We start from the raw sequence: 25,701 nt of genomic DNA on the forward strand, positions 1-25,701 counted from the left end.
TTTTAAATGCTTTTCTTTGACAGGAAGAAAGGCTTACCTTTAAATCAAGGCTGTTAAGGCTTATGACATCATCATCTTTCGCTCTCCGCTTTCTTTTCTATATGAAAAAAAAGATTTCATTCTTATATAGAAGGAATGCATGTTACTTCATTAAACAGAGACTCCATAAAACCAGAAAAATCACTTTAAAAAAGTGAAGCTCTATTCATAATTATTTTTGAAAAAAAATTATTTTTGAGGGATGATCATAAATTATCTCTAGCATATTTACTGTTTAAATCGTCCCCCTGGCCTGAATCATCTCATGCTGCCAAGTTTCACCCTATCAGAAAACTTTATGTAAAGTTTTTTCAGAAGAGAAATCTTAGTAAGTCAAGGGCTAACTGTACTTATTAGAGAAAAAGTAAAATATGTTTTAAACATAAAGGCGACGAGTTTTTTAAAAATCATATTATTTATCCTAAGGAGGGGGAGGGTCTTCACTAGAAAAAAAATACCCTTTTCTCATGGCCCAAAGTAAATTAAGACTTGTTGCCAGAAGCAGGATTTATCTACTGGGAAGACAACATAACTCCGAGTTACCATTCATCATGCTCACTCAGCCCTTCTGGTGCCCGTAGTGGTGAAAATGTATACAATCTCATTTCTGTCCTTCATCACTATTGAAGAAGAATTCTTAAGTAACACATCACCCACTCACAACTCAATATAACTTTTCAGATTACCTGGGACATAGTCTAGCTCTTGTGAACTCTCAAAACTGACCAGCTAGGATTCCCTTCCAGGACCTAACTCCACTCCAAGGAGAAACTGGTGGTAGTGGAATCAGAATGGAGCAGGACAGGGACACTGGAGAAAAGGAAAGACAGAGTCCAGATGGAAGTGGGGAATTGATGGAGCCTGGAAATCGCAGAAGCAAGGAACCATAAAAAGAGAGGGAGCTCTGTTAAGTTAGAAAAGTTATCTGAACCAGGCCTCTTTGTAAAATTCAGAAAAACTAAATTCACATTAAAATGAAGAGAAAATTCTCCAAGTCAAATCCTACACAAATGACTCGAAGAAAAAAGGGAAAAGGGGAAGAATAATATCCCTATAGGGAATGAAAGTACTTTGGAATGAAATGCTCAAAGAAGCAGAGCAAAACTATGACATACTATTCCAAAGTTAGCTAAAGACATTAGGAAAATGATAGAAGACTTGAAAGAAAAATATAAATCAGGATTGGAAAAAACTAAAAATGAGGTGACAAGAAACCCTTATTGATCTTAAGGTCATATCCAGAAGATCTAGAAAAATAAGAGTAATATGATCCTAATTCTGAAAAAAACAAAGCAAAGATCCTGCATTTATGTGTATCTTATTTGTGAGTCTCTCTGTGTGTGTGTATGTGTGTGTGTGTGTAAATAATTATATGAGCAAAACAGAGGAACAGGTATGGTACTGCTGACACAGGTTAGAGTGGAGGCTGGGATGGAAGGATTGATAGGGGAGGAGAGAGGAAAGGAGGAAACTGCCAAACAAAAAGAAGTGTACTGAGGGGAAAAGCTCATTCATGATTATACTTACACATTTATATAAAATTATGTACATGTGTTTGCATATGTAGAAAGACATTTAACAGATTTTAAAATATTCTACTATATTTTCTTTTAAACATTCTGAAGTTTTGCCTTTCCTATATATTCAATCCATCCAGAATTTATTTGTTTGTATATAGTATAAGATGGCAGAGCTAACTGTGCCCACCGCTAAGACCACTGTTGCAGGCACCATTCCTTCTAATGTCTACGATGCATTAAGGTCTCATACATATGTCAGTTTCTGGGTTCTCAATCTTATGGCACTGGTCTGTTTACCTAGACTTTCATCCACACTGTGATTCCATAATCACTGTACCTGTGGAGTAAGCCTTAACAGCTAATAAGGTAAAGTCATAATGTTCCCTGACTTGCACAATACTTCCGCGCTCTGGGCTTTCTACTTTCTTTCTGAATTATAAAATGAGATCTCTCTCTCTTTTTTTTTTTTTAAAGATTTTATTTATTTATTTGAGAGAGAGACAGTGAGAGAGAGCATGAGCGAGGAGGTCAGAGGGAGAAGCAGACTCCCCATGGAGCTGGGAGCCCGATGCGGGACTCGATCCTGGGACTCCGGGATCATGACCTGAGCCGAAGGCAGTCGTCCAACCAACTGAGCCACCCAGGCTTCAGAACTACACTGAATTTATAAATTAATATAGGAAGTACTAACATTTTTAGGTTATTGAGTCTTTCCTTGTACGCCTATCTTTCCATTTAATTTGGTGTCTATGTTCTTTATTAATGCTTTCCAATTTTTCCAACAAAAATCTCACAGATCTTTTCACAGATTTTTTTTTCTTTTCACAGATTTATTCATAGTTTTAAAAATTGTTTTTACTTCAATATAAGCATCTTTACAAATTACATTTATTACCAGTATATATATACACATTTTATTGAATCCCTTTTATAAACTTTATAGCCAGTAATTTTGTTTGAACTTTTAGTTCTAATAGCTGCTATCAATATTCACTGGGATAGTCTATGTAGATAGTCATAATGTCCCTAAGCGATGAAATGCTATTGTCTCTTTCTTTCTAATTTGAATACCACCTGTTCTCCCGTCTCACTATGTTGGCTAGAAGCACCAGTAAAATTCTGGATAGACATGGTAACAACAGGCTTTTTTCCAAAATTTTAAGGAAATGTTTCTAACATACTATCATTAAAAAACATGTTGTTTGTGGCAGATCTCAGGCTAAGAAAGTTCTGTTCTATTCCCAGTTTGCCAAGAATTTTATCATGACTGGGCAATGATTTTATTTTTATCCATTTTCATTTTTCCATCTATTTTTTTTGGTTCATTCTACTGTTCTTTCTTTAATTACTTGAGTCAAATGCTTACTTTTTGTCCTCTTTTTTCTCAACCTAGGTATGTGAAAGTTTATTAATCTCTCTCTTAGTACTCCTTAATCACATTCTGAATGTTTTAACACATGAACCATGAGCTATTTCTTTTATCATGGGAGAACTCTACAAATGTGTTTTCCCCAAGAGGGATGTACCATCCCAGAGGACATGCAAGATATCTTCCCTGGAGAGCAGGAGGAAAATGTTTGAACTTCAATATCTATGTATTTATTAATCCTTAAAAATAAGGTTTACTAATATTCAGATGATGAACTCATCATCATCCACATTATAAGGTTAGACAACAGTGATCCAATCAGTTCCCAGAAATTGACCTCACACTGTGAAAATGTCATGGCTATTTGAAATACGGACTTACATCCACTATCATGAACTTCACCCGGGGGTGAGTACCGTGCTTTGACTTATTAGCTAATAAAGCTGGTTCATACATAAAAATCCTAACTAAACATAGCAGGGTACGTGTTCAAAATATTTTTGCTGATAGGTTTGCAAAATTAAGTTTGGAGACACTTCTCTACTGAAGTTTTTCTGTTTTTTCTGTTTGAGTTTAGGCTTGTCAACTTTGAAAGGAAAAAAATCAAGATGAAAAAAAGTCTCAAGGAGAATAGAGTATTGTATTAAAATCAGGAGACTCTTGGTATGAATCCTTAAGTGACCAATGAATATAAGTAACTGGTAAGAGCAAAGAAATCTCAAACAGAAGTCCCCAACAGAGATATAAATTAAATACAAAAGAACAGAATGCAAATTAAATATGCATTGCTGAACCCATCAGTACACGATCTGGTAAAACTTGGCAAACTAGAAACAGAATGATTTTTGCTATTTCCTCCAAATAAGAAAATGTAAGAATCATGCTCTATTTGTACATACATTATTTACAAGTATTATGAGCTAATGAGTTTTTTTTTTTTTAAAGATTTTATTTATTTATTTGACAGAGAGAAATCACAAGTAGATGGAGAGGCAGGCAGAGAGAGAGAGGGAAGCAGGCTCCCTGCCGAGCAGAGAGCCCGATGCGGGACTCGATCCCAGGACCCTGAGATCATGACCTGAGCCGAAGGCAGCGGCTCAACCCACTGAGCCACCCAGGCGCCCAGCTAATGAGTTTTTTTTTTTTTTTTTAAAGATTTTATTTATTTATTTGACAGAGCGAGATCACAAGCAGGCAGAGAGGCAGGCAGAGAGAGAGGAGGAAGCAGGCTCCCTGCCGAGCAGAGAGCCGGATGCGGGCCTCGATCCCAGGACCCTGAGATCATGACCTGAGCCGAAGGCAGTGGCTTAACCCACTGAGCCACCCAGGCGCCCCAGCTAATGAGTTTTTAATTACAAAAAGAACCAATTGTCTGGTTAGATGCCTCTGTAAAAGTCTCATTCTAAAAATAATGAGAGTAGGATACTAGGATGATTAATAACAGAAAATAATTCATTCATCATATATATCATCTGCAATCATTTTTATATTTTTCAACCAAGAAACAAGCTGTTAGAGTATGTACATAAAAACAGCTTCATATTTCATAATATATTCTTTTAATTTTAAAACTGTAGGAATAAAAGGATTACATAAGGTTAAAAATAAATAGATCTGCTATTTTTCAAAATATTTTATATTTAATTGAAATAAAATTTGTTTTTAGCTTGTTAGCAGAAGAAAAAAGAAATTAGGCTGCCAAAGATGGCGACAGAAACTCTGTATCTCAAGATATTCAAGAAGTACAGACAACTGAGTTGTACACCAAACTGAAAGACAACCTAGGAATTAATTCTCTCAATGTCTTGACATAAAATACCCAGGTACTCACCAAGGTGAAGTCCCAGTGAGGGCCAGGTGTTAAAAATGTGAAGGAGCTACCTCTCCGAAGGGAATGTCTGTTAAAAGAAAATTCAAGCAAAAAGTTAACCGAGAGCAACTTTAGTAAAACAAAGCTCTAGACAGATAAAAAGCTATCTTTCTCATAGGTTCGAAACTATTTAAAATAACTTTATTAGTCATTCAATTGTAGAAATATAAAGAAGGGATGCAAAAAAAAAAAAAAAATCAGGATTTATCCCCTGGTCATTTTTAGAATCTTTACAAAAGTGAAAGGGCCTTTATAAAATTAATGGACATATTAAAAATAATTCACCAAACCAAGCAGGGTTATTTTAGGAACATATACATGGTTCAATAGTAAGAAATCTATTTCTTATATAGTATATTAAACTAATAAGTTAAATATAAAGCAGTAAGTGATGCAAAAATTATTTAATAAAATTACGCATTCTTGTCTAACATTTAAAAACAAGAATAAAGGATGCTCAACATAATAAATAAAATTCAAATGCCTTTAATTTGAATTTCTTGTTTAAATCTCTTCCATGTACTGATTTTTTTTTTAAATTACGGTTTAATTAACCAAATAAGGAATTTTGAAAATTATATCTGAGACAAAGATCTCAAGTAAGATTAAAATTTGACTAGGATTTTGTTACTATTAAGTGACAGATTTTTCTTCAATTTCTCTTTCCATTCAAGAGAATCCTTTTAACAAAAACCTGTCCTTGCCTTTATAAAATATAAACCTCTATGTTTATAAAACATGAAGAAAACTCACAAAATATAGTTAGCACAAGAAATGCAGGTTATAAACTATACTTACCACTAATCTCTTTGGATATAAATAATTGTAAAATAAATATGTTTCCTCCTTGTATAGAAATAAGTGAGAAAAAAAAGCCACTGATCACTTGGGTTCAGGCAGATTCAAAGGCAGGCTGAAGAATGTGAAAGCTTCACAGTGGAATAAAGGGAAGGTTTCAAGTGTGCCCTGATTGGAGGCTGTTGGCATGGGAAGCTGAAGGTGAGCTAAGCAGGGGTGGGATATCCTCTGTGAGTGGTAGGGGGGTACATATTTGGCTTGCTCTGATTAGTTCAAAGTTGGAAGCAAGGATAAAAATTAGGGAACTTGGCAGTTATCAATCAAGTCCTAGCCACTGTGGGTTGTTTGTTAAAAAAGTTACTGTTCAGCTTTCTGGATTGTAAGGCCATTCTCCACTTGTATATTCATTCCACTTCTCACCCTTGATCCTCACGGTCTTTGTTCATTCTAGGTTACAGTAATACCACAGATGGCTATTGCAGCTGCAAGAATTTACAAGCTTAATCAAATATAAGGTAGTTTTCTAAGCTAAATATAAAGCAGAAGTTTGCTTATGTTTTGATATGAACACAGGGAAGATGGCTACAAGAAAAAGGAGGATGTCAAAAGACTTCACAGAAGAATTAATATTTAAGTGATACTAAGCTGAATCAAAGATACATAGCAATTAGCAAAGCCTATGAGAGCCAGGAAGGCTTTTAGGGCAAAGGGAACAGCACAAGTTAAGCGGGAGTGAAATGAATTACATTCAGGGAACTGCAAGTAGTTCCTTGTGTCTGGGTATCAAGAGAAATAAGGAAGGGCAAGCTAAAAGGCCTTACATAAACGACTCTTATAAAGAGTATGGACTTGATCTTGAATATGTATGGTAGCAGCAATCCACTAAGGAATTTTAAGTAACAAGAAGGATGGCAGCAGGACTGGTTGGGAAGACTGGTCAGGAGGCAGCTATAGACACCAAGGGGCTGAAGCAATAGCAACAAAGTTAGGAGAAGCACATTAGAAAGAGCGCATGGGGGCACCTGGGTGGCTCAGTGGATTAAGCCTCTGCCTTCAGCTCAGGTCATGATCCTAGAGTCCTGGGATCGAGCTCCTCATTGGGCTCTCTCTGCTCAGCAGGGAGCCTACTTCCCCTCCCTCTCTTCCTGTCTCTCTGCCCACTTGTGATCTCTTTCTGCGTGTCAAATAAATAAATAAAATCTTTAAAAAAAAAAAAAAGAGGGCTCAGTGACAAAACTGGCAGATTTTTCCCTCTTCCTCCGTATGTCAGCTCAGTTTCCACCAAGGTTCCTGGCATAGTGAAATATGGTTCTACTAATAATAATTAGAAATAGAAGCAGAAAGATCTTAAGATAATTAAGCAAACATTTCCTAAATAATTATTTGTGAAAGATTAAAGCACACTGAGCCTTTTATTACTCTTAAAGCTCGTATTTCTCCCCCCAAGAGCCTCTTCAGTGGAGCCAGATAACTCAAGGAATTGGTTTTTCTTGCCACTGCTGAAAAAGTAACGATGAAGAAAACAGTATGATTTTTGATAAAACACTGGAATGAGGAATTTAGGTGAAACCAACATGACATCTGAAATGCGTTAGAATTTACACGTCTCAACAATACAAAGATACAGTATCATAAACAATGCTAAAAGATTATAAGAAAAACAGGACCTTCATACCATATGTATCCATGGATCATGCTGTTTAAAAACACGACTCTAGGTTAAGTGCTATCACATACTACATGCTTAATAAGAGCAACAGTGGGGACTGAGTTGAGAAGCATCAATTATGATTTCTCATAAATTATTTTTAATCCAGTGCAAATATTCATTACAGAGTAGTAATCATAGTGACAGTTAAAATATTCAGTAAATATGTCCTTAAGTTTTAAGAACACAAAACCAAAGTTATTCATTTTTTTAGTCCCTAGAATCAACCAAACTGACCTCAGAATGAATTTGATGTTTGAAAGCTGGAAAGAAAAATAGTTCTTAGGAATTTCAAATAGGTCAACAAACTGGAAAAATATTTCCAATCAGATGGCAAGATTCTTTCCAGTACAAGCTATAATCAGTTTTATAGTTATGCTATTTTTTCCCAATTCAATAACAAGTACCTACTTATTTTGAATACCCATGGAAAAAAGGAACCCAATAAACAAGTTGTGCCCAGGAACCATGTAAGATCGTGCCAACTTGGAAAGACATACAGTCATCTTTCACAGGGGTCAGACTCCAAATGTAAAAGCTATTTTAAATCCTTGTGGGAAAAAAACTTTGATTTCATAAAACGTTAAAATTGTAAGTGGCCTTTCCAGAACATACTAAGCAGAGTTCATTTCAAGAGGTATTAAAGGGTGCTATAAGAAAGGACAGTCCTTCATCTTTTCCATAATTTTTGTCCAATCCTTTTTTCATATATTTAAACAATTACAACATTTCAGGCAGAAAATAAACTAATACATGTAGAAACTAGCTTGGTGTATTAAATAAACTAATAAATGTGGAAACTAGCTTGGTGTATTAAATTGTGTTTCCTATTAACCCCATTGTGACTGTTCCTTAGCCTAACATCCATACTTCTTTTCCTGTCATTTGGTGTGTTTTTAAACAATGTAATGATTTTATTTTAATGTAAATGATTTTACACTAACTACTTACAGTCTAACAAAACAATTACAATGGTAAAGAGAAAAATTATGTTAATTTATTCTTAAGCCAAATCATGTTTTCAATTATGATTTGTGTCACTGCCCTCCTCTGTCATGGCAAATAATTAAAATAGCAGAAAGGTAGCTCAATGAACATTTTCAGAAAATGTGCTGGACAACATAAAGGAGATAATTCTTCCAATGAAAAAGGTAGAAAATGTAAAGATACTTCCTTATAATAAGGTAGATATTTAGGGGTTTACAAAAGAACAACCAAAATGCTTTAGCAAAGGAATCGTTTTAAAAAAGCAAGCGAAAGGGGCACCTGGGTGACTCAGTCAGTTAAGCATCTGCCTTTGGCTCAGGTCATGATCCCAGGGTCCTGGGATGCAGCCCCGAGCTGGACTCCCTGCTCCGCAGAGAGCCTGCTTCTCCCTCACCCCCACCCCCACTATCCCACGTTGTGTTCTCTTGCTATCTCTCTCTCAAATAAATAAATGAAGTCTTAGCAAAAAACAAAACAAAACAAAAACAAAAAACCAAGCAAAATAGAAGGACTAAAGATAGCAATATAGCAGACGAGGTTACTGACATCAGCAAGAAGACTTGAGGCATAGGACACCTAAAATATGCACGGTATAATTGAAAACTGTGTGTGATACCTCCAGATCTATAAGGAGAATTAGTTCCTATGTGGTAAAACAAGAAAATAGAGTAGTGCTGAAATGTGCTGCTAGGCTAAGGAAGCCGGTCCCACACACCAGCAGTGCAACTCAAATTAATGCCTGGTCCTAATCACAAACTACTATCCATAACTCCCAAACAGCTAAAATTTAAAATTTTAATCTGTAAATACCATGAATGTAGAAATAACAATGTAAACTATTCTCTGTAGTGAACATTTGTTGATATTCAGGGCACTTAACTACTCAGGTTATCAGTTTCTTTGCAAATTAGGCAAAAAACAATGACAAATGTTACTGAAACCATTCATTCATTTGGGTCAAACATTCAATGTAGTGGACTGTTTTGACTGCTTAGCATCTTTGCTATTAAGAAATTGTGTCTTCTCCCACTTTATAAAGGTTCTGTAGGAGCCCAAACTCATGTAGACTATTATCCCTTATCCTACTAGGGTTTTTCAACTTTGTTATTGGTGAGCCCAATAGCAGATACATCTTGCAACATCTCTAAGTCTAGAACACAGCTGAGCATCTATAATGTATGCTGTAAGCCAGCATACACACAGAAAATGTGGAATATTCATTTCATATAATGGAATATTTAGCAATAAAAAGGAATGAAATATTCATGCAAGCCATAATATGGATGAACTGCAAGATTATATATTGTGATTGCATTTACATGAGATGTCCAGAAATACAAATATATACAGATGGAAAGCAGGTTAAGTGGCTGCCTAGGAATGACTGCCTACAAACTTGTAATATTTTTGGTGACGAAATGTTCTTTCAGTGGATTGTGGTAATAGTTGCACAACTGTATAAATTTACTAATACTCACTGAACTGCACACTTAAAATGGGTAAATGTTATCATATGCAAATTGCATCTCAATAAAACTGTTAACAAGTTGTCATTTGATGTGGGAACAAATAACCTTAGGAACTAATGTGGGTATCATTTTATTTTTAGCAACTACATAAATATTAATAATTTGACAATCTTGAGTTATCAAGAACTGGCTTAATTATTTGTTTAAATGCCCTAATTTGGTTTAAAATACGTTTTGAAAAATAGCCTATCCAAAAAGTTACATTCCCTTACAGGGAACAGGAATCCTTAGATCTGAGTTTATACTACAGTTAGCCTGGCTTAAGACTGGGCCTTTAACCCTGGTTATTATTCTACAAATTCATCAATTTTATTAGAAAAACAAAATTTACAGAGTTCACTACTGGTAGATCATAGGCATGGTATTATCTTTTTAAAAAAATTTTTAAATTTTATTTATTTGAGAGAGAGGGCAAGAGAGAGAGTGCATGCGTGCACATGATAGTGGGGGGAGGGGGTGGTGGAGACAAACAGGCTCCCGGATGAGTGCAGAGCCTGGCAGGGTAGCGTGGGCAGAGTGTAGGGGTGGTGGTGGTAGTGGCTTGATCTCAGGATCCTGAGTCATAAACTCAGCAAAATGAAGGGTCAGTGGCTTAAGTGACTGAGCCACCCAGATGCCTCACAGTATTATCTTTCTACTATGGGGAGCATTATTTCAAATCTGTTAAAAGGAGTATGTTATAAAATCCTTAAAGGATCAGTATGGACTTAGACTCCTGTTATTCAAGCAGTGCATAATATTCAGTGGATCCTCCTAAGGTCCCAAAGGGCAGAAACATTATTATTTAAATGTCATTTACATCTAACAACTTAGTATTTGCATAGAAAATCTCCTTAAATGTGGTTAGATGAATGATGGTAATTGTTTTGCTGGTTAATGCTACTAATACATCCCTTTAGAGACATTCTGTGGAGGAAACATGGCAAACAGAACATTAAATTAGGAGTTAGGAAATACAGGACAAACATCTCCTAGTATCTAGCTGTGAAATTTCAGAGCTTCACACTCTCGTCTAAAAAAGAAGTTGTGCTAAATTCTAAGGCCCTCTCGGTATTAAAATGAACAAGTCAATGTTTCTTAGAGTTAATAACAGCAGCAAGAAATTTAGGGAACGGCTGTTTCGTTCCAGGCACCATTCTAAGCATTTAGATATTTATATGAGTTCTATGCATTGACTCATAATCCTTACAGCAACTCTACAAGGCAAGTACTTATAAATGAGGTATAATGAAGAGGCTGGCAGCACGCATAAATGAAACTGGTCAAGGCCTCAAAGATGTCAGTAGCAGTATCAGGATTTATACCCAATCAGTCTGGTCTAGCACTATGCTGTTAAAAAGTATACTACATCACATCTACAAGAGCTGACAAGAGAGCTAATTGCTAATATTCTTTGATAGACAGTATATATGTGATAATTCTAGTGTTTCCTGCAAAAAATACAAATAATGATACCTAATATTCATGGAGCATTTGCTATGTCTAGGTACTGTTCTAATGCTTTATATAAATTATTTTGGGTAATTTTTACAACCTTATGAGATAGATACTATAAGGTAAGATTTAAAGAGATTAAGTCTCAAGAACCAGAGTCTGAGCCCAGGAAGCCTGACTGTAAAGCCTAAAATCTTTAAATACTAGTACTTTATTGGGTTGTGGGTCTTAGTCTAAAAGAATGTACATTCCCAGAGAAAACAATCAGGTGACTCAAAACTGGGGCCAGAAGAGCCTCAGCATCAGGAAAATGAGGCCAGGAAAGCAGGCCTTCTTCTGAGCTCGGAATCCTATGGCAGGGCCTAGGGCTGTCAGTAGACAAGATCCCTTCCTGCTACCCCAGAACAAAAAGGGAGGGATATAAGGGGAGAGCAGATTTGAGAAACCTGCTATAGAACCTATACAGAAGCTTGCACTCTGCTGGATTCTAGCTATTTCTACTCTTTCTCCCCCCTAATTATCTCTCTCCCCTGCCACAGCCTACAGCAGTCACCACACATATGATATATTCCCCCCAAAATCAACATTTAGCAGAGGCAAACCAGGTATATAATCCTATATTTAACTTGGTACAGATTTAAAAACAGTAAGTCATCTCTCCTGGATCTGTACATCCTAGCTGTTTCTATTGCATAGTTTCTTCTCTGATCTAGCCCATTTCTTGGCAGGCCAGGAATAATTATTAGTAATGCGTATAGGTGGAAGTGAGCTCCAGACCTATGCGTCAGGCTGATTAAAGGGTGGGCATGCATGCGTACATAAGCATGTGCATACACACACACACCCTGTACTGACTAGTTTCACTTTAAACTCCTGACTGTAAATTTCAGGTAGGTCTTTACTTTGGCCCAGCAATGCTATTACTTGTCACTTTGTCACTTCCTCTCCTACTCTTGGAAGTAATTATTTCACACCTTTCTCTCTTTACTCTTCCAATATGCCCTCCTCAACCCTACCTCACTTTCAGCTTATGACTTTGCATCTTATAATATTATATCCCCCACATTTACATTGTTCAATCTACCAATACACCCTAAACAACTTCTTCTCTTTTTGTTATAATGTATAAGCTGTATTAACTAAGACCAAACCTTCCATTTATACACTGGGTTATATATTCTCTTTGCTACTCTAAAAGAAGCCAAAGACAAAACACGGTAACTTCAAAAAATACCGAATAATGAGTTATGAAATGTAAACAGACATTCCAACAATTTAAAAATTGCTAGAGGAAGATCCTTCCTGAATAAGGGCACATAGTCAGTGTAATAAAGTCTTAAGGAAAAGCAATTGTGTGATCAATGGATTTGTGAACAGAATTAGCTGTTCATTTTCAGAGACTATCTTTACGTGAGTGAACTATTAACAAACTATGATTATTTGGACTTAGGTATTTTGCAGGCATTTACTCTATAATGAAGTATTGCTGTCAATGATAAAAATTTGTGCTTTCAAATGAAAATCAGAATTTTTGAAAACAGTATCCATCACTGTGAGGATGACATCTCAATACTTAAAAGCTTTTCAAGTGAGACTGGTGATTATATAAATGACTGTGATTTATTGATAACATGTAACAGTATGTATCAACCTTTGGAAGAGCTACATAACTCAGTACACCAATACTTTCTAAATGACAAATACATAATGTCACAAAATCATGGTAAGTAGAGCAGGCCTATTAAAAAATTTAAAAGATAGTGGATTTTAATGTAACAGAGAATGAAGAGTTCATTCCAACATTTCAGATTCCAAACTGCAGCCAAACTTTAAGAAACCACCACTTGTCAAGTTTTGGTATATTATCAAAGAAGAATATCCACAACTGTCTGAAAAGACTATTAAAGAGCTCATGCACTTTGAACTAAAAAATCTGTGTCAGGGTAGATTTTCTGCATAAACTCATACACTTCATTCTCTATAGACTTCATTTTTATATGCTGCAAGAAGCAAATGTAAGAATCCTGTTATCTTTTGTTAAGTTAGATACTAGAAATCTACAAAACTTATAAAAACTCCAGACTTCTCACCAATTTGTTTTTAAAAATCTGTTTTAAAAAACATGTTGTTTTTGCAAATATGTTATTAATGGGTCTGACTGCTAAAAGAAATTTAAGAAATTAATCATTTTAAATAAATATAATCCACATCAACACAAGCTCTTTGGTGTCCTCAGCAATTTTAAAAAGGGTACAGAAGTTGTGACAATGCAAAAACAAGAACTGTTGCCCTAGAAAAAGCCTGTACAGGTCCAGAAAGAAAATGTACACCCAAATATACCTTATACAATATACCAGATAAACTCCCTATGAATTATGGAAAAAGACTTAAAACTATTATAGTTAATAAATTTCACTGCATAAAAGTATCATAACATATTTAATTTCCTTCCATTTTTCCTAACCTTTTTACTATAAAAATGTGTTGTAATATATTGTCTTGCACATACACCCATATATACTTGTACCATTATTTTCCTAAGATATAAATCTTATACATACAGCGCTCAGCTTAAATATATGCACTATTAAAATTTTGTTTTATCTGCCAAATTTCCTCTACATTCATGTAATGGGAGTACCAGAGGAGAGAAAGGAGCAGAAACTGTATTTGAAGAATTTATTTCTCAAATTTACAGAAAAACAATAACCTACACATCCAGAAAGCCCAGTGAACTCTAAGTAAGATAAATTCAAGAGGATCCAAACACATACTACAGTAAAAATGGTCAAATGTAGGAGACAATTTTAAAAGGAGCAAGAGAAAAATGACTTGCTACTTAAAGGTAATTCCAAGAAGATTAATGGCTGACTTATCAGCAGAAACTACAAAAACCAGAAAGCAGTGAGATGCCATAGTCAAAGTGCTCAAAGAAAAAAACTATCAACAAAGAATCTTATATCCAACAAAACTATCTTTCAAATATGAAAGTGAACTAAAGACATTATCAGATACAAAACCTGAGAAAATCTGCTGTTTGTAGACCTGTCTCATATATTAAAGGAAGTATTCAGGCTAAAAGCAAGGAAGCCTACATGGTAATCTGAATCTACCCAAAAAAACAAAGAGCACCAATAAAATCAGTTTAAATGAGAAAAAAATTCATAAAGAAATTAAAATGCCATAAAGTAGAAAACATTCACTTAATGCAGAAGAAAGCAATAAAGGACGAACAGAGAAACCAAGGTTACATATAAAACAAAAAGTAAAAGAGCAGGCATAAATCAAACTATATCAATAGTTAACATTAAATGTTGAGAGGAGTAAATCACCCAATCAAAAAATAGACTGTTAACTTGGACCTTAAAAAAAGAAACATAGGGGCACCTGGGTGCTCAGTGGGTTAAAGCCTCTACCTTAGGCTCAGGTCATGGTCCCAGGGTCCTGGGATGAACCCCACATCCGCATCCGGCTCTCTGCTCAGCAGGGAGCCTGCTTCCTCCTCTCTCTCTCTCTCTGCCTGCTTCTCTGCCTACTTGTGATCTCCGTCTGTCAAATAAATAAATAAAATCTAAAAAAAAAAGAAACACAATCCAACTATATATCATTGAACTTTGAACAACGTGGGGTTAGGAGGATGTCATGACCCCTCATCTATGAGGTCAAAAATCCATGTTTAACTTTCATTCCTGCAAAATTTAATTACTAACAGCCTTGTGTTGACCACAAATAAGCCTAAACTATAACATAAACAGTAGATCAGTACATATTTTGTATGTTGCATGTGTTCTATACTGCATTCTTACTATAAAGCAAGCTAGAGAAAATGTTATTAAGAAAATAAGGAAAAGAAAATATATTTACAGTACTGTAAAACATCCATGTATTAGGGAGACCCATGCAGCTCAAACCCATGTTGTTCAAGGGTCAACTGTGCCACCTATAGGAGACATACTTCAGCTTCAAAGATACAAATAGCTTGAAAGTAAAAAGAAAAAGAGATCATGCAAGGAGCAAACCACAAGAAAGCTAGACTGGCTAAATTAGTATCAAACGAACTAGACTTTAAAACAAAAAACAGTTACCAGAGATAAGGGGGGCAATTTTATAATAATAAAAGCCTCAACCCACCAGGGAAGAATAGTAATTACAAATATATGTGTATCTAATAACAAAATAAAATACAGGAAGCAAAAACTGACAGAAACGAAGGGAAAAACAGACAATTCAACAATAATAGTTTCAATACCTCATCTTCAATAATGGTAGATTAACTAGAAGATCAACAAGGAAATACAAAACTTGAACAATCCTATAAACCATTTAGATCTAGCAGCTACCTATAGACTATATCCAAAAGAATATACATTCTTTTCAAATCCATATGAAGCATTCTCCTTGAGAGACTATATTCTACGGCACAGAATAAAATTTAGTATATTTAAGGGGATAAATTTAATATATTTAAAAGGATATAAATACAAAATATGTTCTCAACCACAGCTGAATGAAATTGGAAATCAACAACAGGAAGAAAATTGGGTAAGTAATAAATATGTGGAAGTTAAACAATGTACTCCTAAACAATCAATGGGGCGAAGAAGAAAGCAAAGGGAAATCACAAAATAATCTCAGATTAGTGAATAATGAAGACACAAAATATCAAAACTTGTAGGATACAACTAAAGCAGTGCTTGAGGGGAAATTTATAGCTATAAATAACTATATTAAGAAAAAGATTTCAAATAAATACTTTTCCATTTAAGACAATGGGTAAAGAGGGGAAACTTAACCTAATGCAAGCAAAAGGACAGAAATAATAAAGGTTAAAGCAGAAATTATTGAAAGAAAGAATAAAAGAACAGTAGAGAAAAATCAATGAAACCAAAAGCTGGTCCTCTGGAAAGATCAACAAAACGGACAAATGTCTAGGCAGATAGGACCCAAATTACTAGAAACAGAAATAAAAGAGGTGGCATTACCACTTCCCTTACAAAACTAAAAAGGATTATAAAGAATACTAAGAATAATTATATACCAACAATATTAACTTAGATGAAATGAGCAAATTTCTAAAAGACACAAACTACTGAAACTGACTTAAGAAGTACATCTTTAATAAGGAAAGAGACTAAACTAGCAATCAAAAAACTATCCACAAAGAGGGGTGCCTGGGTGGCTCAGTGGGTTCAAGCCTCTGCCTTTGGCTCAGGTCATGATCCCAGGCTCCTGGGATCGAGCCCCGCACTGGGCTCTCTGCTCAGCAGGGAGCCTGCTTCCCCCTCTCTCTCTGTCTGCCTCTCTGCCTACTTGTGATCTCTGTCTGTCAAATAAATAAATAAAATCTTAAAAAAAAACCAAAAAACAAAAAAAACTATCCACAAAGAAAAGCCCAGGTCTAGATGACTTTATCCCTGACTCCTACCTAACACTTACAGAACTAATACCAAGGGGCGCCTGGGTGGCTCAGATGGTTAGGCGTCTGCCTTGGGCTCAGATCATGGTCCCGGGGGTCCTAGGATCGAGTCCTCCAGGTCGGGCTCCCTGGCAGGGAGCCTGCTTCTTCCTCTTCCTTGACTGCTCCCCCTGCTTGTGTTCTCTTGTTCTCTCTGTCAAGTAAGTAAATAAAATTAAAAGAAAAAAAAAAAGGCCTAAAACCAGTTCTTCATTAAGTCTTCCAAAGACTCATGAGACCAGTATTACCCTGATACCAAAACCAGAGAGATACCGGAAAAATCTTACAGACCAATCTCTTGTGAATGTAGATGGAAAAAATCCTAAATAAAATATGAACAAACTGAATCTAGCAGTATAAAAGTTATACACCATGACTAGGTAGGACTTCTATCAGGAAGGCAAAGTTGTTATAACACCTAAAAATTAATGTAATTAATTAGTTTTATCAGTAAATTTTGAAAAGACCAAAATTGGGGTTGGGGGAAGAGAGGCATTTGACAAACTCCCACATACTCTCAAGATAAAATCACTCAAAAAACTAGGACCAGAAAGGAACTTCTCAGTCTGATAAAGGCATCTATAAACCCCCACAGCTAACATCATAGTAAAGGTGAAAGACTGGATGCTTTAGCCCTAAAATCAGAAACTAAGTAAGGATTTCCAGTCTTGAGGAATTTATTCAACAGTGTACTGGAGGTTCTAGTGAGGGCAATTACAGAAGATAAAGAATTAAGGTATCCAGGTGGGAAAAGAAAAAATACAACTATTTTTACTCATTGATGACATAAGGTTGTATGTAGAAAATTTTAAAAGAATTCACCAAAAAGCCCCTATCACTTATTAGAATAAATGAGTTCAGCAACAGGGCTGGATACAAAAATCAACTGTATTTTTATACACTTGAAATTATGAAATTATAAATGAAGTTAAGAATTAAATTCCATTTGTAATAGGATCTGAAAGAAAAAAAAGTTTAGGAATAAATTGAACAAATAGTACAAAAGTTATACTCTGAAAACTACAAAATACTGCTGAAAGAATTAAAGAGCTAAATTTTTGGAAAAACATTCCTTGTTCATAGACTGGAACACTTAACATTGCTAAGATGACAATATCCCCCACAACTGATTCAGTGTAATTCCAATCAGAATCCCAGCTGACTTCTGTAAAAATTGACAGGCTGATACTAAAATTCACATGGAGGGGCGCCTGGGTGGCTCAGTGGGTTAAAGCCTCTGCCTTCCGCTCAGGTCATCATCTCAGGGTCCTGGGATCTAACCCTGCATCATGCTCTCCTAGGCAGGGAGCCTGCTTCCCATTCTCTCTCTGCCTGTCTCTCCACCTACTTGTGACTTCTCTCTGTCAAATAAATAAATAAAATCTTAAATAAAATAAAATAAAATTCACATGGAGTTGCTAGAATCCCAAAATAGCCAAAACAATCATGAAAAAAAGAAAAAAGCTGGACTTGTATGTCTGGATATCAAAGCTTACTACAAAGGAATGATAATCAATAAGGTGTGGTGCTGACATAAGGATATACATACAGATCAAGGGAAGAAAATTACAAGTCCAAAAATAAACTAAGATACCTATGGGCAACTGGTTTTTTTTTTTTTTTTTGCCCAATTTATTTATTTTCAGAAAAACAGTATTCATTATTTTTTCACCACACCCAGTGCTCCATGCAAGCTGTGCCCTCTATAATACCCACCACCTGGTACCCCAACCTCCCACCCCCCCCCCGCCACTTCAAACCCCTCAGACTGTTTTTCAGAGTCCATAGTCTCTCACGGTTCACCTCCCCTTCCAATTTACCCAAATTCCCTACTACTCTCTAACGCCCCTTGTCCTCCATGCTATTGGTTATGCTCCACAAATGAGTGAAACCATGTGATAATTGACTCTCTCTGCTTGACTGATTTCACTCAGCATAATCTCTTCCAGTCCTGTCCATGTTGCTACAAAAGTTGGATATTCGTCCTTTCTGATGGAGGCATAATACTCCATAGTGTATATGGACCACATCTTCCTTATCTATTCATCCGTTGAAGGGCATCTTGGTTCTTTCCATAGTTTGGCGACTGTGGCCATTGCTGCTATAAACATTGGGGTACAGATGGCCGTTCTTTTCACGACATCTGTATCTTTGGGGTAAATACCCAGGAGTGCAATTGCAGGGTCGTAGGGAAGCTCTATTTTTAATTTCTTGAGGAATCTCCACACTGTTCTCCAAAGAGGCTGCACCAACTTGCATTCCCACCAACAGTGGAAGAGGGTTCCCCTTTCTCCACATCCTCTCCAACACATGTTGTTTCCTGTTTTGTTAATTTTGGCCATTCTAACTGGTGTAAGGTGATATCTCAATGTGGTTTTAATTTGAATCTCCCTGAGGGCTAATGATGATGAGCATTTTTTCATGTGTCTGATAGCCATTTGTATTTCTTGATTGGAGAATTGTCTGTTCATATCTTCTGCCCATTTTTTGATGTGTTTGTCTGTTTCGTGTGGGTTGAGTTTGAGGAGTTCATTATAGATCCTGGATATCAACCTTTTGTCTGTACTGTCATTTGCAAATATCTTCTCCCATTCCATGGGTTGCCTCTTTGTTTTTTTGACTGTTTCCTTTGCTGTGCAGAAGCTTTTGATTTTGGTGAAGTCCCAGAAGTTTATTTTCGCTTTTGTTTCCTTTGCCTTTGGAGACGTATCTTGAAAGAAGTTGCTGTGGCTGATATCAAAGAGATTACTGCCTATGTTCTCCTCTAAGATTCTGATAGATTCCTGTCTCACGTTGAGGTCTTTTATCCATTTTGAGTTGATCTTTTTGTACGGTGTAAGAGAATGGTCGAGTTTCATTCTTCTACATATAGCTGTCCAGTTTTCCCAGCACCATTTATTGAAGAGACTGTCTTTTTTCCACTGTATATTTTTTCCTGTTTTGTCGAAGATTAATTGACCATAGAGTTGAGGGTCCATATCAGGGCTCTCTACTCTGTTCCACTGGTCTATGTGTCTGTTTTTATGCCAGTACCATGCTGTCTTGGTGATCACAGCTTTGTAATAAAGCTTGAAATCAGGTAAGGTGATGCCGCCAGCTTTATTTTTGTTTTTCAACATTTCCTTAGTGATTCGGGGTCTCTTCTGATTCCATACAAATTTTAGGATTATTTGCTCCAGCTCTTTGAAGAATGCCGGTGGAATTTTGATCGGAATGGCATTAAAAGTATAGATTGCTCTAGGCAGTATAGACATTTTAACAATGTTTATTCTTCCGATCCAAGAGCATGGAATGGTCTTCCATCTTTTTGTGTCTTCTTCAATTTCTTTCATGAGTGTTCTATAGTTCCTCAAGTATAGATCCTTTACCTCTTTAGTTAGGTTTATTCCCAGGTATCTTATGGTTCTTGGTGCTATAGTAAATGGAATCGATTCTCTAATTTCCCTTTCTGTAAGAAAGCCACTGATTTCTGCACATTGACTTTGTATCCTGCCACGCTGCTGAATTACTGTATGAGTTCTAGTAGTTTGGGGGTGGAGTCTTTTGGGTTTTCCATATAAAGAATCATGTCATCTGCGAAGAGAGAGAGTTTGACTTCTTCATTACCAATTTGGATACCTTTTATTTCTCTCTGTTGTCTGATTGCTGTTGCTAGGACTTCTAATACTATGTTGAACAAGAGTGGTGAAAGTGGGCATCCTTGTCTTGTTCCTGATCTCAATGGGAAGGCTGCAAGCTTTTTCCCATTGAGGATGATATTTGCTGTGGGTCTTTCATAGATAGATTTGATGAGGTTCAGGAATGTTCCCTCTATCCCTATACTTTGAAGCGTTTTAATCAGGAACGGATGTTGGATTTTGTCAAATGCTTTTTCTGCATCAATTGAGAGGACCACGTGGTTCTTCTCTCTTCTCATATTAATTTGTTGTATCACATTGATTGATTTACGAATGTTGAACCATCCTTGTAGCCCAGGGATGAATCCCACCTGATCATGGTGGATAATCTTTTTAATATGCTGTTGGATCCTGTTGGCTAGGATCTTGTTGAGAATCTTAGCATCCATATTCATCAGTGATATTGGTCTGAAATTCTCCTTTTTGGTATGGTCCTTGCCTGGTTTGGGGATCAGGGTAATGCTGGCTTCATAGAAAGAGTCTGGAAGTTTTCCTTCTGCTTCAGTTTTTTGAAACAGCTTCAGGAGAATAGGTGTTATTTCTTCTTGGAAGGTTTGGTAGAATTCCCCAGGGAATCCGTCAGGTCCTAGGCTCTTGTTTTTTGGGAGATTTTTGATCACTGCTTCAATCTCGTTATTAGATATCGGTCTATTCAGGTTGTCGATTTCTTCCTGGTTCAATTTTGGTAGTTTATATTTTTCCAGGAATGCATCCACTTCATCTAGGTTGCTAAGCTTATTGGCATATCACTGTTCATAATAACTTCTGATGATTGTTTCTACTTCCTTGGCGTTAGTTGTGATCTCTCCCTTTTCATTCATAATTTTATGAATTTGGGATTTCTCTCTTTTCTTTCGGATTAGTGTAGCCAGTGGCTTATCGATCTTATTGATTCTTTCAAAAAACCAGCTTCTAGTTTCATTGATACATTCTACTGTATCTCTGGTTTCTCCCTCATTGATCTCAGCTCTAATCTTGATGATTTCCCTTCTTATGTGTGGAGTTGGTTTGATTTGTTGTTGATCCTCCAGTTCTTTAAGGTGTAGAGACAGCTGGTGTGTTCTGGATTTTTCAATTTTTTTGAGCAAGGCTTGGATGGCTATATATTTTCCCCTTAGGACCGCCTTTGCTGTATCCCATAGGTTTTGGACCGAAGTGTCTTCATTCTCATTGGTTTCCATGAATTGTTTCAGTTCTTCTTTGATCTCCTGGTTGATCCAAGCATTCTTAAGCAAGGTGGTCTTTAGCTTCCAGGTGTTTGAGTTCCTTCGGAACTTTTCCTTGTGATTGAGCTCCAGTTTCAAAGCATTGTGATCTGAGAATATGCAGGGAATAATCTCAGTCTTTTGGTATTGGCTGAGTCCTGATTTGTGACCCAGTATGTGGTCTATTCTGGAGAAGGTTCCGTGTGCACTTGAGAAGAATGAGTATTCTGCTGTTTTAGGGTGGAATGTTCTGTATATATCTATGAGGTCCATCTGGTCCAATGTGTCATTCAATGCTCTTGTTTCTTTATTGATTTTCTGCTTCGATGATCTGTCTAATTCTGAAAGAGGTGTGTTAAGATCTCCTACGATTAGTGTATTCATATCAATATGACTCTTTATCTTGATTAACAGTTTTCTTAAGTAATTGGCTGCTCCCATATTGGGAGCATAGATATTTACAATTGTTAGATCATCTTGGCGGATAGTCCCTTTAAGGATTATGTAGTGTCCTTCTGTATCTCTGACTACAGTCTTTAGTTTGAAGTCTAATTTATCTGATATGAGAATCGCTACCCCAGCCTTCTTTTGAGTCCCATTGGCATGAAAGATGCTTCTCCACCCCTTCACTTTCAGTCTGCGTGTATCTTTGGGTTCAAAATGGGTCTCTTGTAGACAGCATATGGATGGGTCCTGTCGTTTTATCCAATCTGCAACCCTGTGCCGTTTTTATGGGTGCATTTAGGCCATTCACATTGAGAGTGATTATTGATAGATACGTTTTTATTGACCTCGAGTTACCTTTGAAGTCTTTCTTTCTGTAGAATGTCTCTATATTTCTGTTCAATGCTATTCTTGGGGTTTTTCCTCTTTTATAGCACCCCCCTTAATATTTCCTGCAGTGTCGGCTTGGTGGTTGCATAGTCTTTTAAGCCTTGCCGGTCTTGGAAACTCTTTATCTCTCCATCCATTTTGAATGTCAGTCTTGCTGGATAAAGTATTCTTGGCTGCATGTTCTTCTCATTTAGTGCCCTGAATACATCTTGCCAGCCTCTTCTGGCTTGCCAGGTCTCTGTGGACAGGTCTGACGTTATTCTGATGGGCTTCCCTCTGTAAGTAAGGAGCCTCTTTGCCCTGGCAGCTTTCAAGAGATTATACCTACAATTATAATTTCTCAATTTGACTATCAGGTGTCGTGATGTTTTTTTGGAGTGTATAATCTTGGGTGGAGACCGTTCAGCCTCTAGTACATGAACGCTGGTTTCATTCGCGAGATTCGGAAAATTTTCATGAAGGACTTGTTCCACGATATCTTCTAGACTTCTTTCTTTCTCCTCCCCTTCAGGAATTCCAATAATTCTGACGTTGGAACGCTTCATGGCATCATTTATTTCCCTAATTCTGCTTTCGTGGGATCTAAGCTGTTTGTTCCAGGCTTCCTCCTGATCCTTTCTCTCTATCTGTTTGTCTTCCAGATCACTAATTCTATCTTCTGTCTCAGTTACCCTAGCTTTGAGAGAGTTTAGATTAGATTGGAACTCATTGAGAGCATTGTGGACCTCCTCCCTGGTAGCTTTAAGCTCCGCCCTAACATTGTGAACATCCTGTCTGGTCGCTTTCAGTTCGGCCCTAATCGATTCTGTTTGGTCATCCATGGCTTTCTCCAACCTAGCTGTTGCCTGGATAATTGTTAGCCTGAATTCTCTTTCCGACATATTGTCTATGTTGATAGCCGTTAGCTCTGTTGCAGAAGGTCCATCCTCTATTTTTCTTCTGTTGGGCATTCCTCCTCCTAGTCATTTTGGTGGGAGAAGACTGGACAGATGTAGCTGGATGTATCAACTCTGGTGCAGTCAAGGTGCACCCTGGAACACTTCCTGATCTCCGTCTCAGAGAGAAGCCTCAGTCTGGGTGCAGAAGCTGAATAAATTCCCCCTTGGACGCTGGCAGTGCAGGTTCCAAGTTAAAGACTCTGGGGGCGCAGGATCTTTTGCTCGTCCCCAAAGCCGAGGCAGTGGCGGCTGTCTGGGAGCTCCTGACCGCCAGAGAGGTTCCAAGCAGGATCGCACACTGAGATTTTGCCGCCGGCCCGGGCTGGGAGTGCCGGGCTTGCGCGCACCTCTTTTCAGAGGCGGCTGTGGGTCGGGCGCGCGTCTGGGGCACTGAGAACGGGGCGCTGGTCCGTAAGCCCCAGGCTGGGCTTTTGCGCGCCTCTGTCCGGGGAAGAGTTTCGAGCGCGCAGCTTAGACTTTGAAACAATGGTGCGGGTCAAGAAGCGCCCCCGGCCTTAGAAACCCAGGAGAGCTGGAGGGACGTGCGCGCACATCTCAAGCTTTGTGGTAGGGCGAGCGCGCGTTCTGCAGACCGGCGCGGCTCCCATCCCCTCACCGGAGCCGGAACCCCCGCGCTCTGGGGCGCGCTGGCGGCTTAGGGACCAGGAGCCGGTTTCTCCGCTGCACTCTCTCTGCCTCCGCGCCGGGGAGGCCGTCTGGGACCGGGGACTTAAGGCCCTGTCCCTAGCCGCCCCGATTCCCACCATTTGCCCCCGCGATCCTTTGCTCTTTTGGAGTGCTTTCAACCAGTCTCCAAGTTAATGCTGGTCCCCAGACGCAGGGCACTCTCGCTCGTTTCGGGGTATTACTTTCGCACCGGTCGCCTCTGGTGGCTCCCTCCCCCTTTGGTTTATCTTCCGATATCAGTCCGCCGTTCCCGCTCCGCTTTACCTGCTCACTGGCGTCTTCTGCCCCTGTAGAGATCCAGACGTGTATAATTCTGATCTCAGGCTGATTTCATGGGTGATCGGAGTTCTTTGGTAGGTAATCAGCTCACTTTGGGGTACCAGCTGAAAAGACGCCTCTTCCTAGTACCCCGCCATCATGCCCCCCCCCCCGGCAACTGGTTTTTAACAACATGTCAAGCCCATTTGATGGGGAAAGAACAGGTTTTCCAACAAATGGTGCTGGAATGACTGGATAGGCACAAGAAAAAGAAACAGTACCTCAATACTTCATATCATATCTAAAAATTAGCTCACATGGATCAAAGACCTAAATAAAAGAGCTTAAACTGGAAAATCTAGGGGTAAGCCTTCACAACCTTGAATTTGGCAAAGGATTCTTAGATGTGACACCAGAAGAAAAAGCAACAAATGTAAATAAATTGTACTTCACTGAAATAAAAAACTTTTATTCTTCAAGGGACAACATCAGGAAACTAAAAAGACAACCCAGAGAATAAGAGAAAATATTTGCAAATCATATATCTGATAAAGGACTTGAGGACACATAACCCAATTTAAAAAACGGGCAAAGGATGGCCCACCAAAAATGGCCACAGGATTCCATTCATATGAAATATCCAGAACATGGAAATACAGAGACAGAAAGTAAATTAGAGCTGGGGATAAAGGAGGAGGGAGGGGTATTAGGGAGGGGATAACTGAAAGGCATGGGGTTTCTTTTCAAGATTAAAAAAATTTTTTTTCTTTTATTAACATGTATTATTTGTCTTGGGGGTACAGGTCGGTGAAAAAAAAAAAGGTCTAAAATTAACTGTGGTGATGGCTGCACATACCTGAATACATAGAAATACACAGTACCTTTTAATGGGTAAAATTGTATGTATGTGAACACTGTTAAAAAAAGTCAATCATACTTTCATTTTTCTTCTGTTTTTCAAATTAGTGTACAGTGAGTTTACCTACAGAAAGTTTTATATTTAACTGATTTACTAGTCTTTCTCCTTGTGATTTCCGGATTTGATATCAGCTTAGTTATTTCTTGCTCCATTATTAATTGATATCACCCTGTCATATTTTATGTTTTCTAGAAAATAGAATATGGATCAATTACTTCCCTTTTTGGTTTGTCTCCAAGTTCTTCTCACTTCATTTCTATCCTCATGCTGCCTGTGTTACCACATTTTCCTCAGCAGACCTCATTTCCACCCTCACCCACAAAAAATGGGAGCCTTAAATTCCTTCTCACAACCTACCCCATTCTCCAAAACCTACAATAAGTATACCATCCATAGCTCTTAGTCAGGCTAAATTCTCTCTCCACACTTAATATGAATTCCATCCTTTTCTGCCTTCTTGCTTAATCATCCCTT

At 37.5% G+C, this 25,701-nt stretch overlaps 1 protein-coding gene across 1 annotated transcript in view; it reads right to left on the reverse strand.

Annotated features, from left to right (window-relative positions):
- NET1 (neuroepithelial cell transforming 1) overlaps positions 1-25,701 on the reverse strand; it is a 66,086-nt gene that overhangs the window by 36,578 nt on the left and 3,807 nt on the right. Inside the window, exons 2-3 of the mRNA XM_044227547.1 lie at positions 4,760-4,826; positions 38-97 (exon numbers count right to left, since the gene is read on the reverse strand). Of these exons, the coding sequence (XP_044083482.1) occupies positions 38-97; positions 4,760-4,826 (127 nt within the window). The remainder of the gene's footprint in view (positions 1-37; positions 98-4,759; positions 4,827-25,701) is intronic.

Source organism: Neovison vison, chromosome 12 (genome assembly GCF_020171115.1).
Source record: "Neovison vison isolate M4711 chromosome 12, ASM_NN_V1, whole genome shotgun sequence".
NCBI classification, from domain to species: domain Eukaryota; kingdom Metazoa; phylum Chordata; class Mammalia; order Carnivora; family Mustelidae; genus Neogale; species Neogale vison.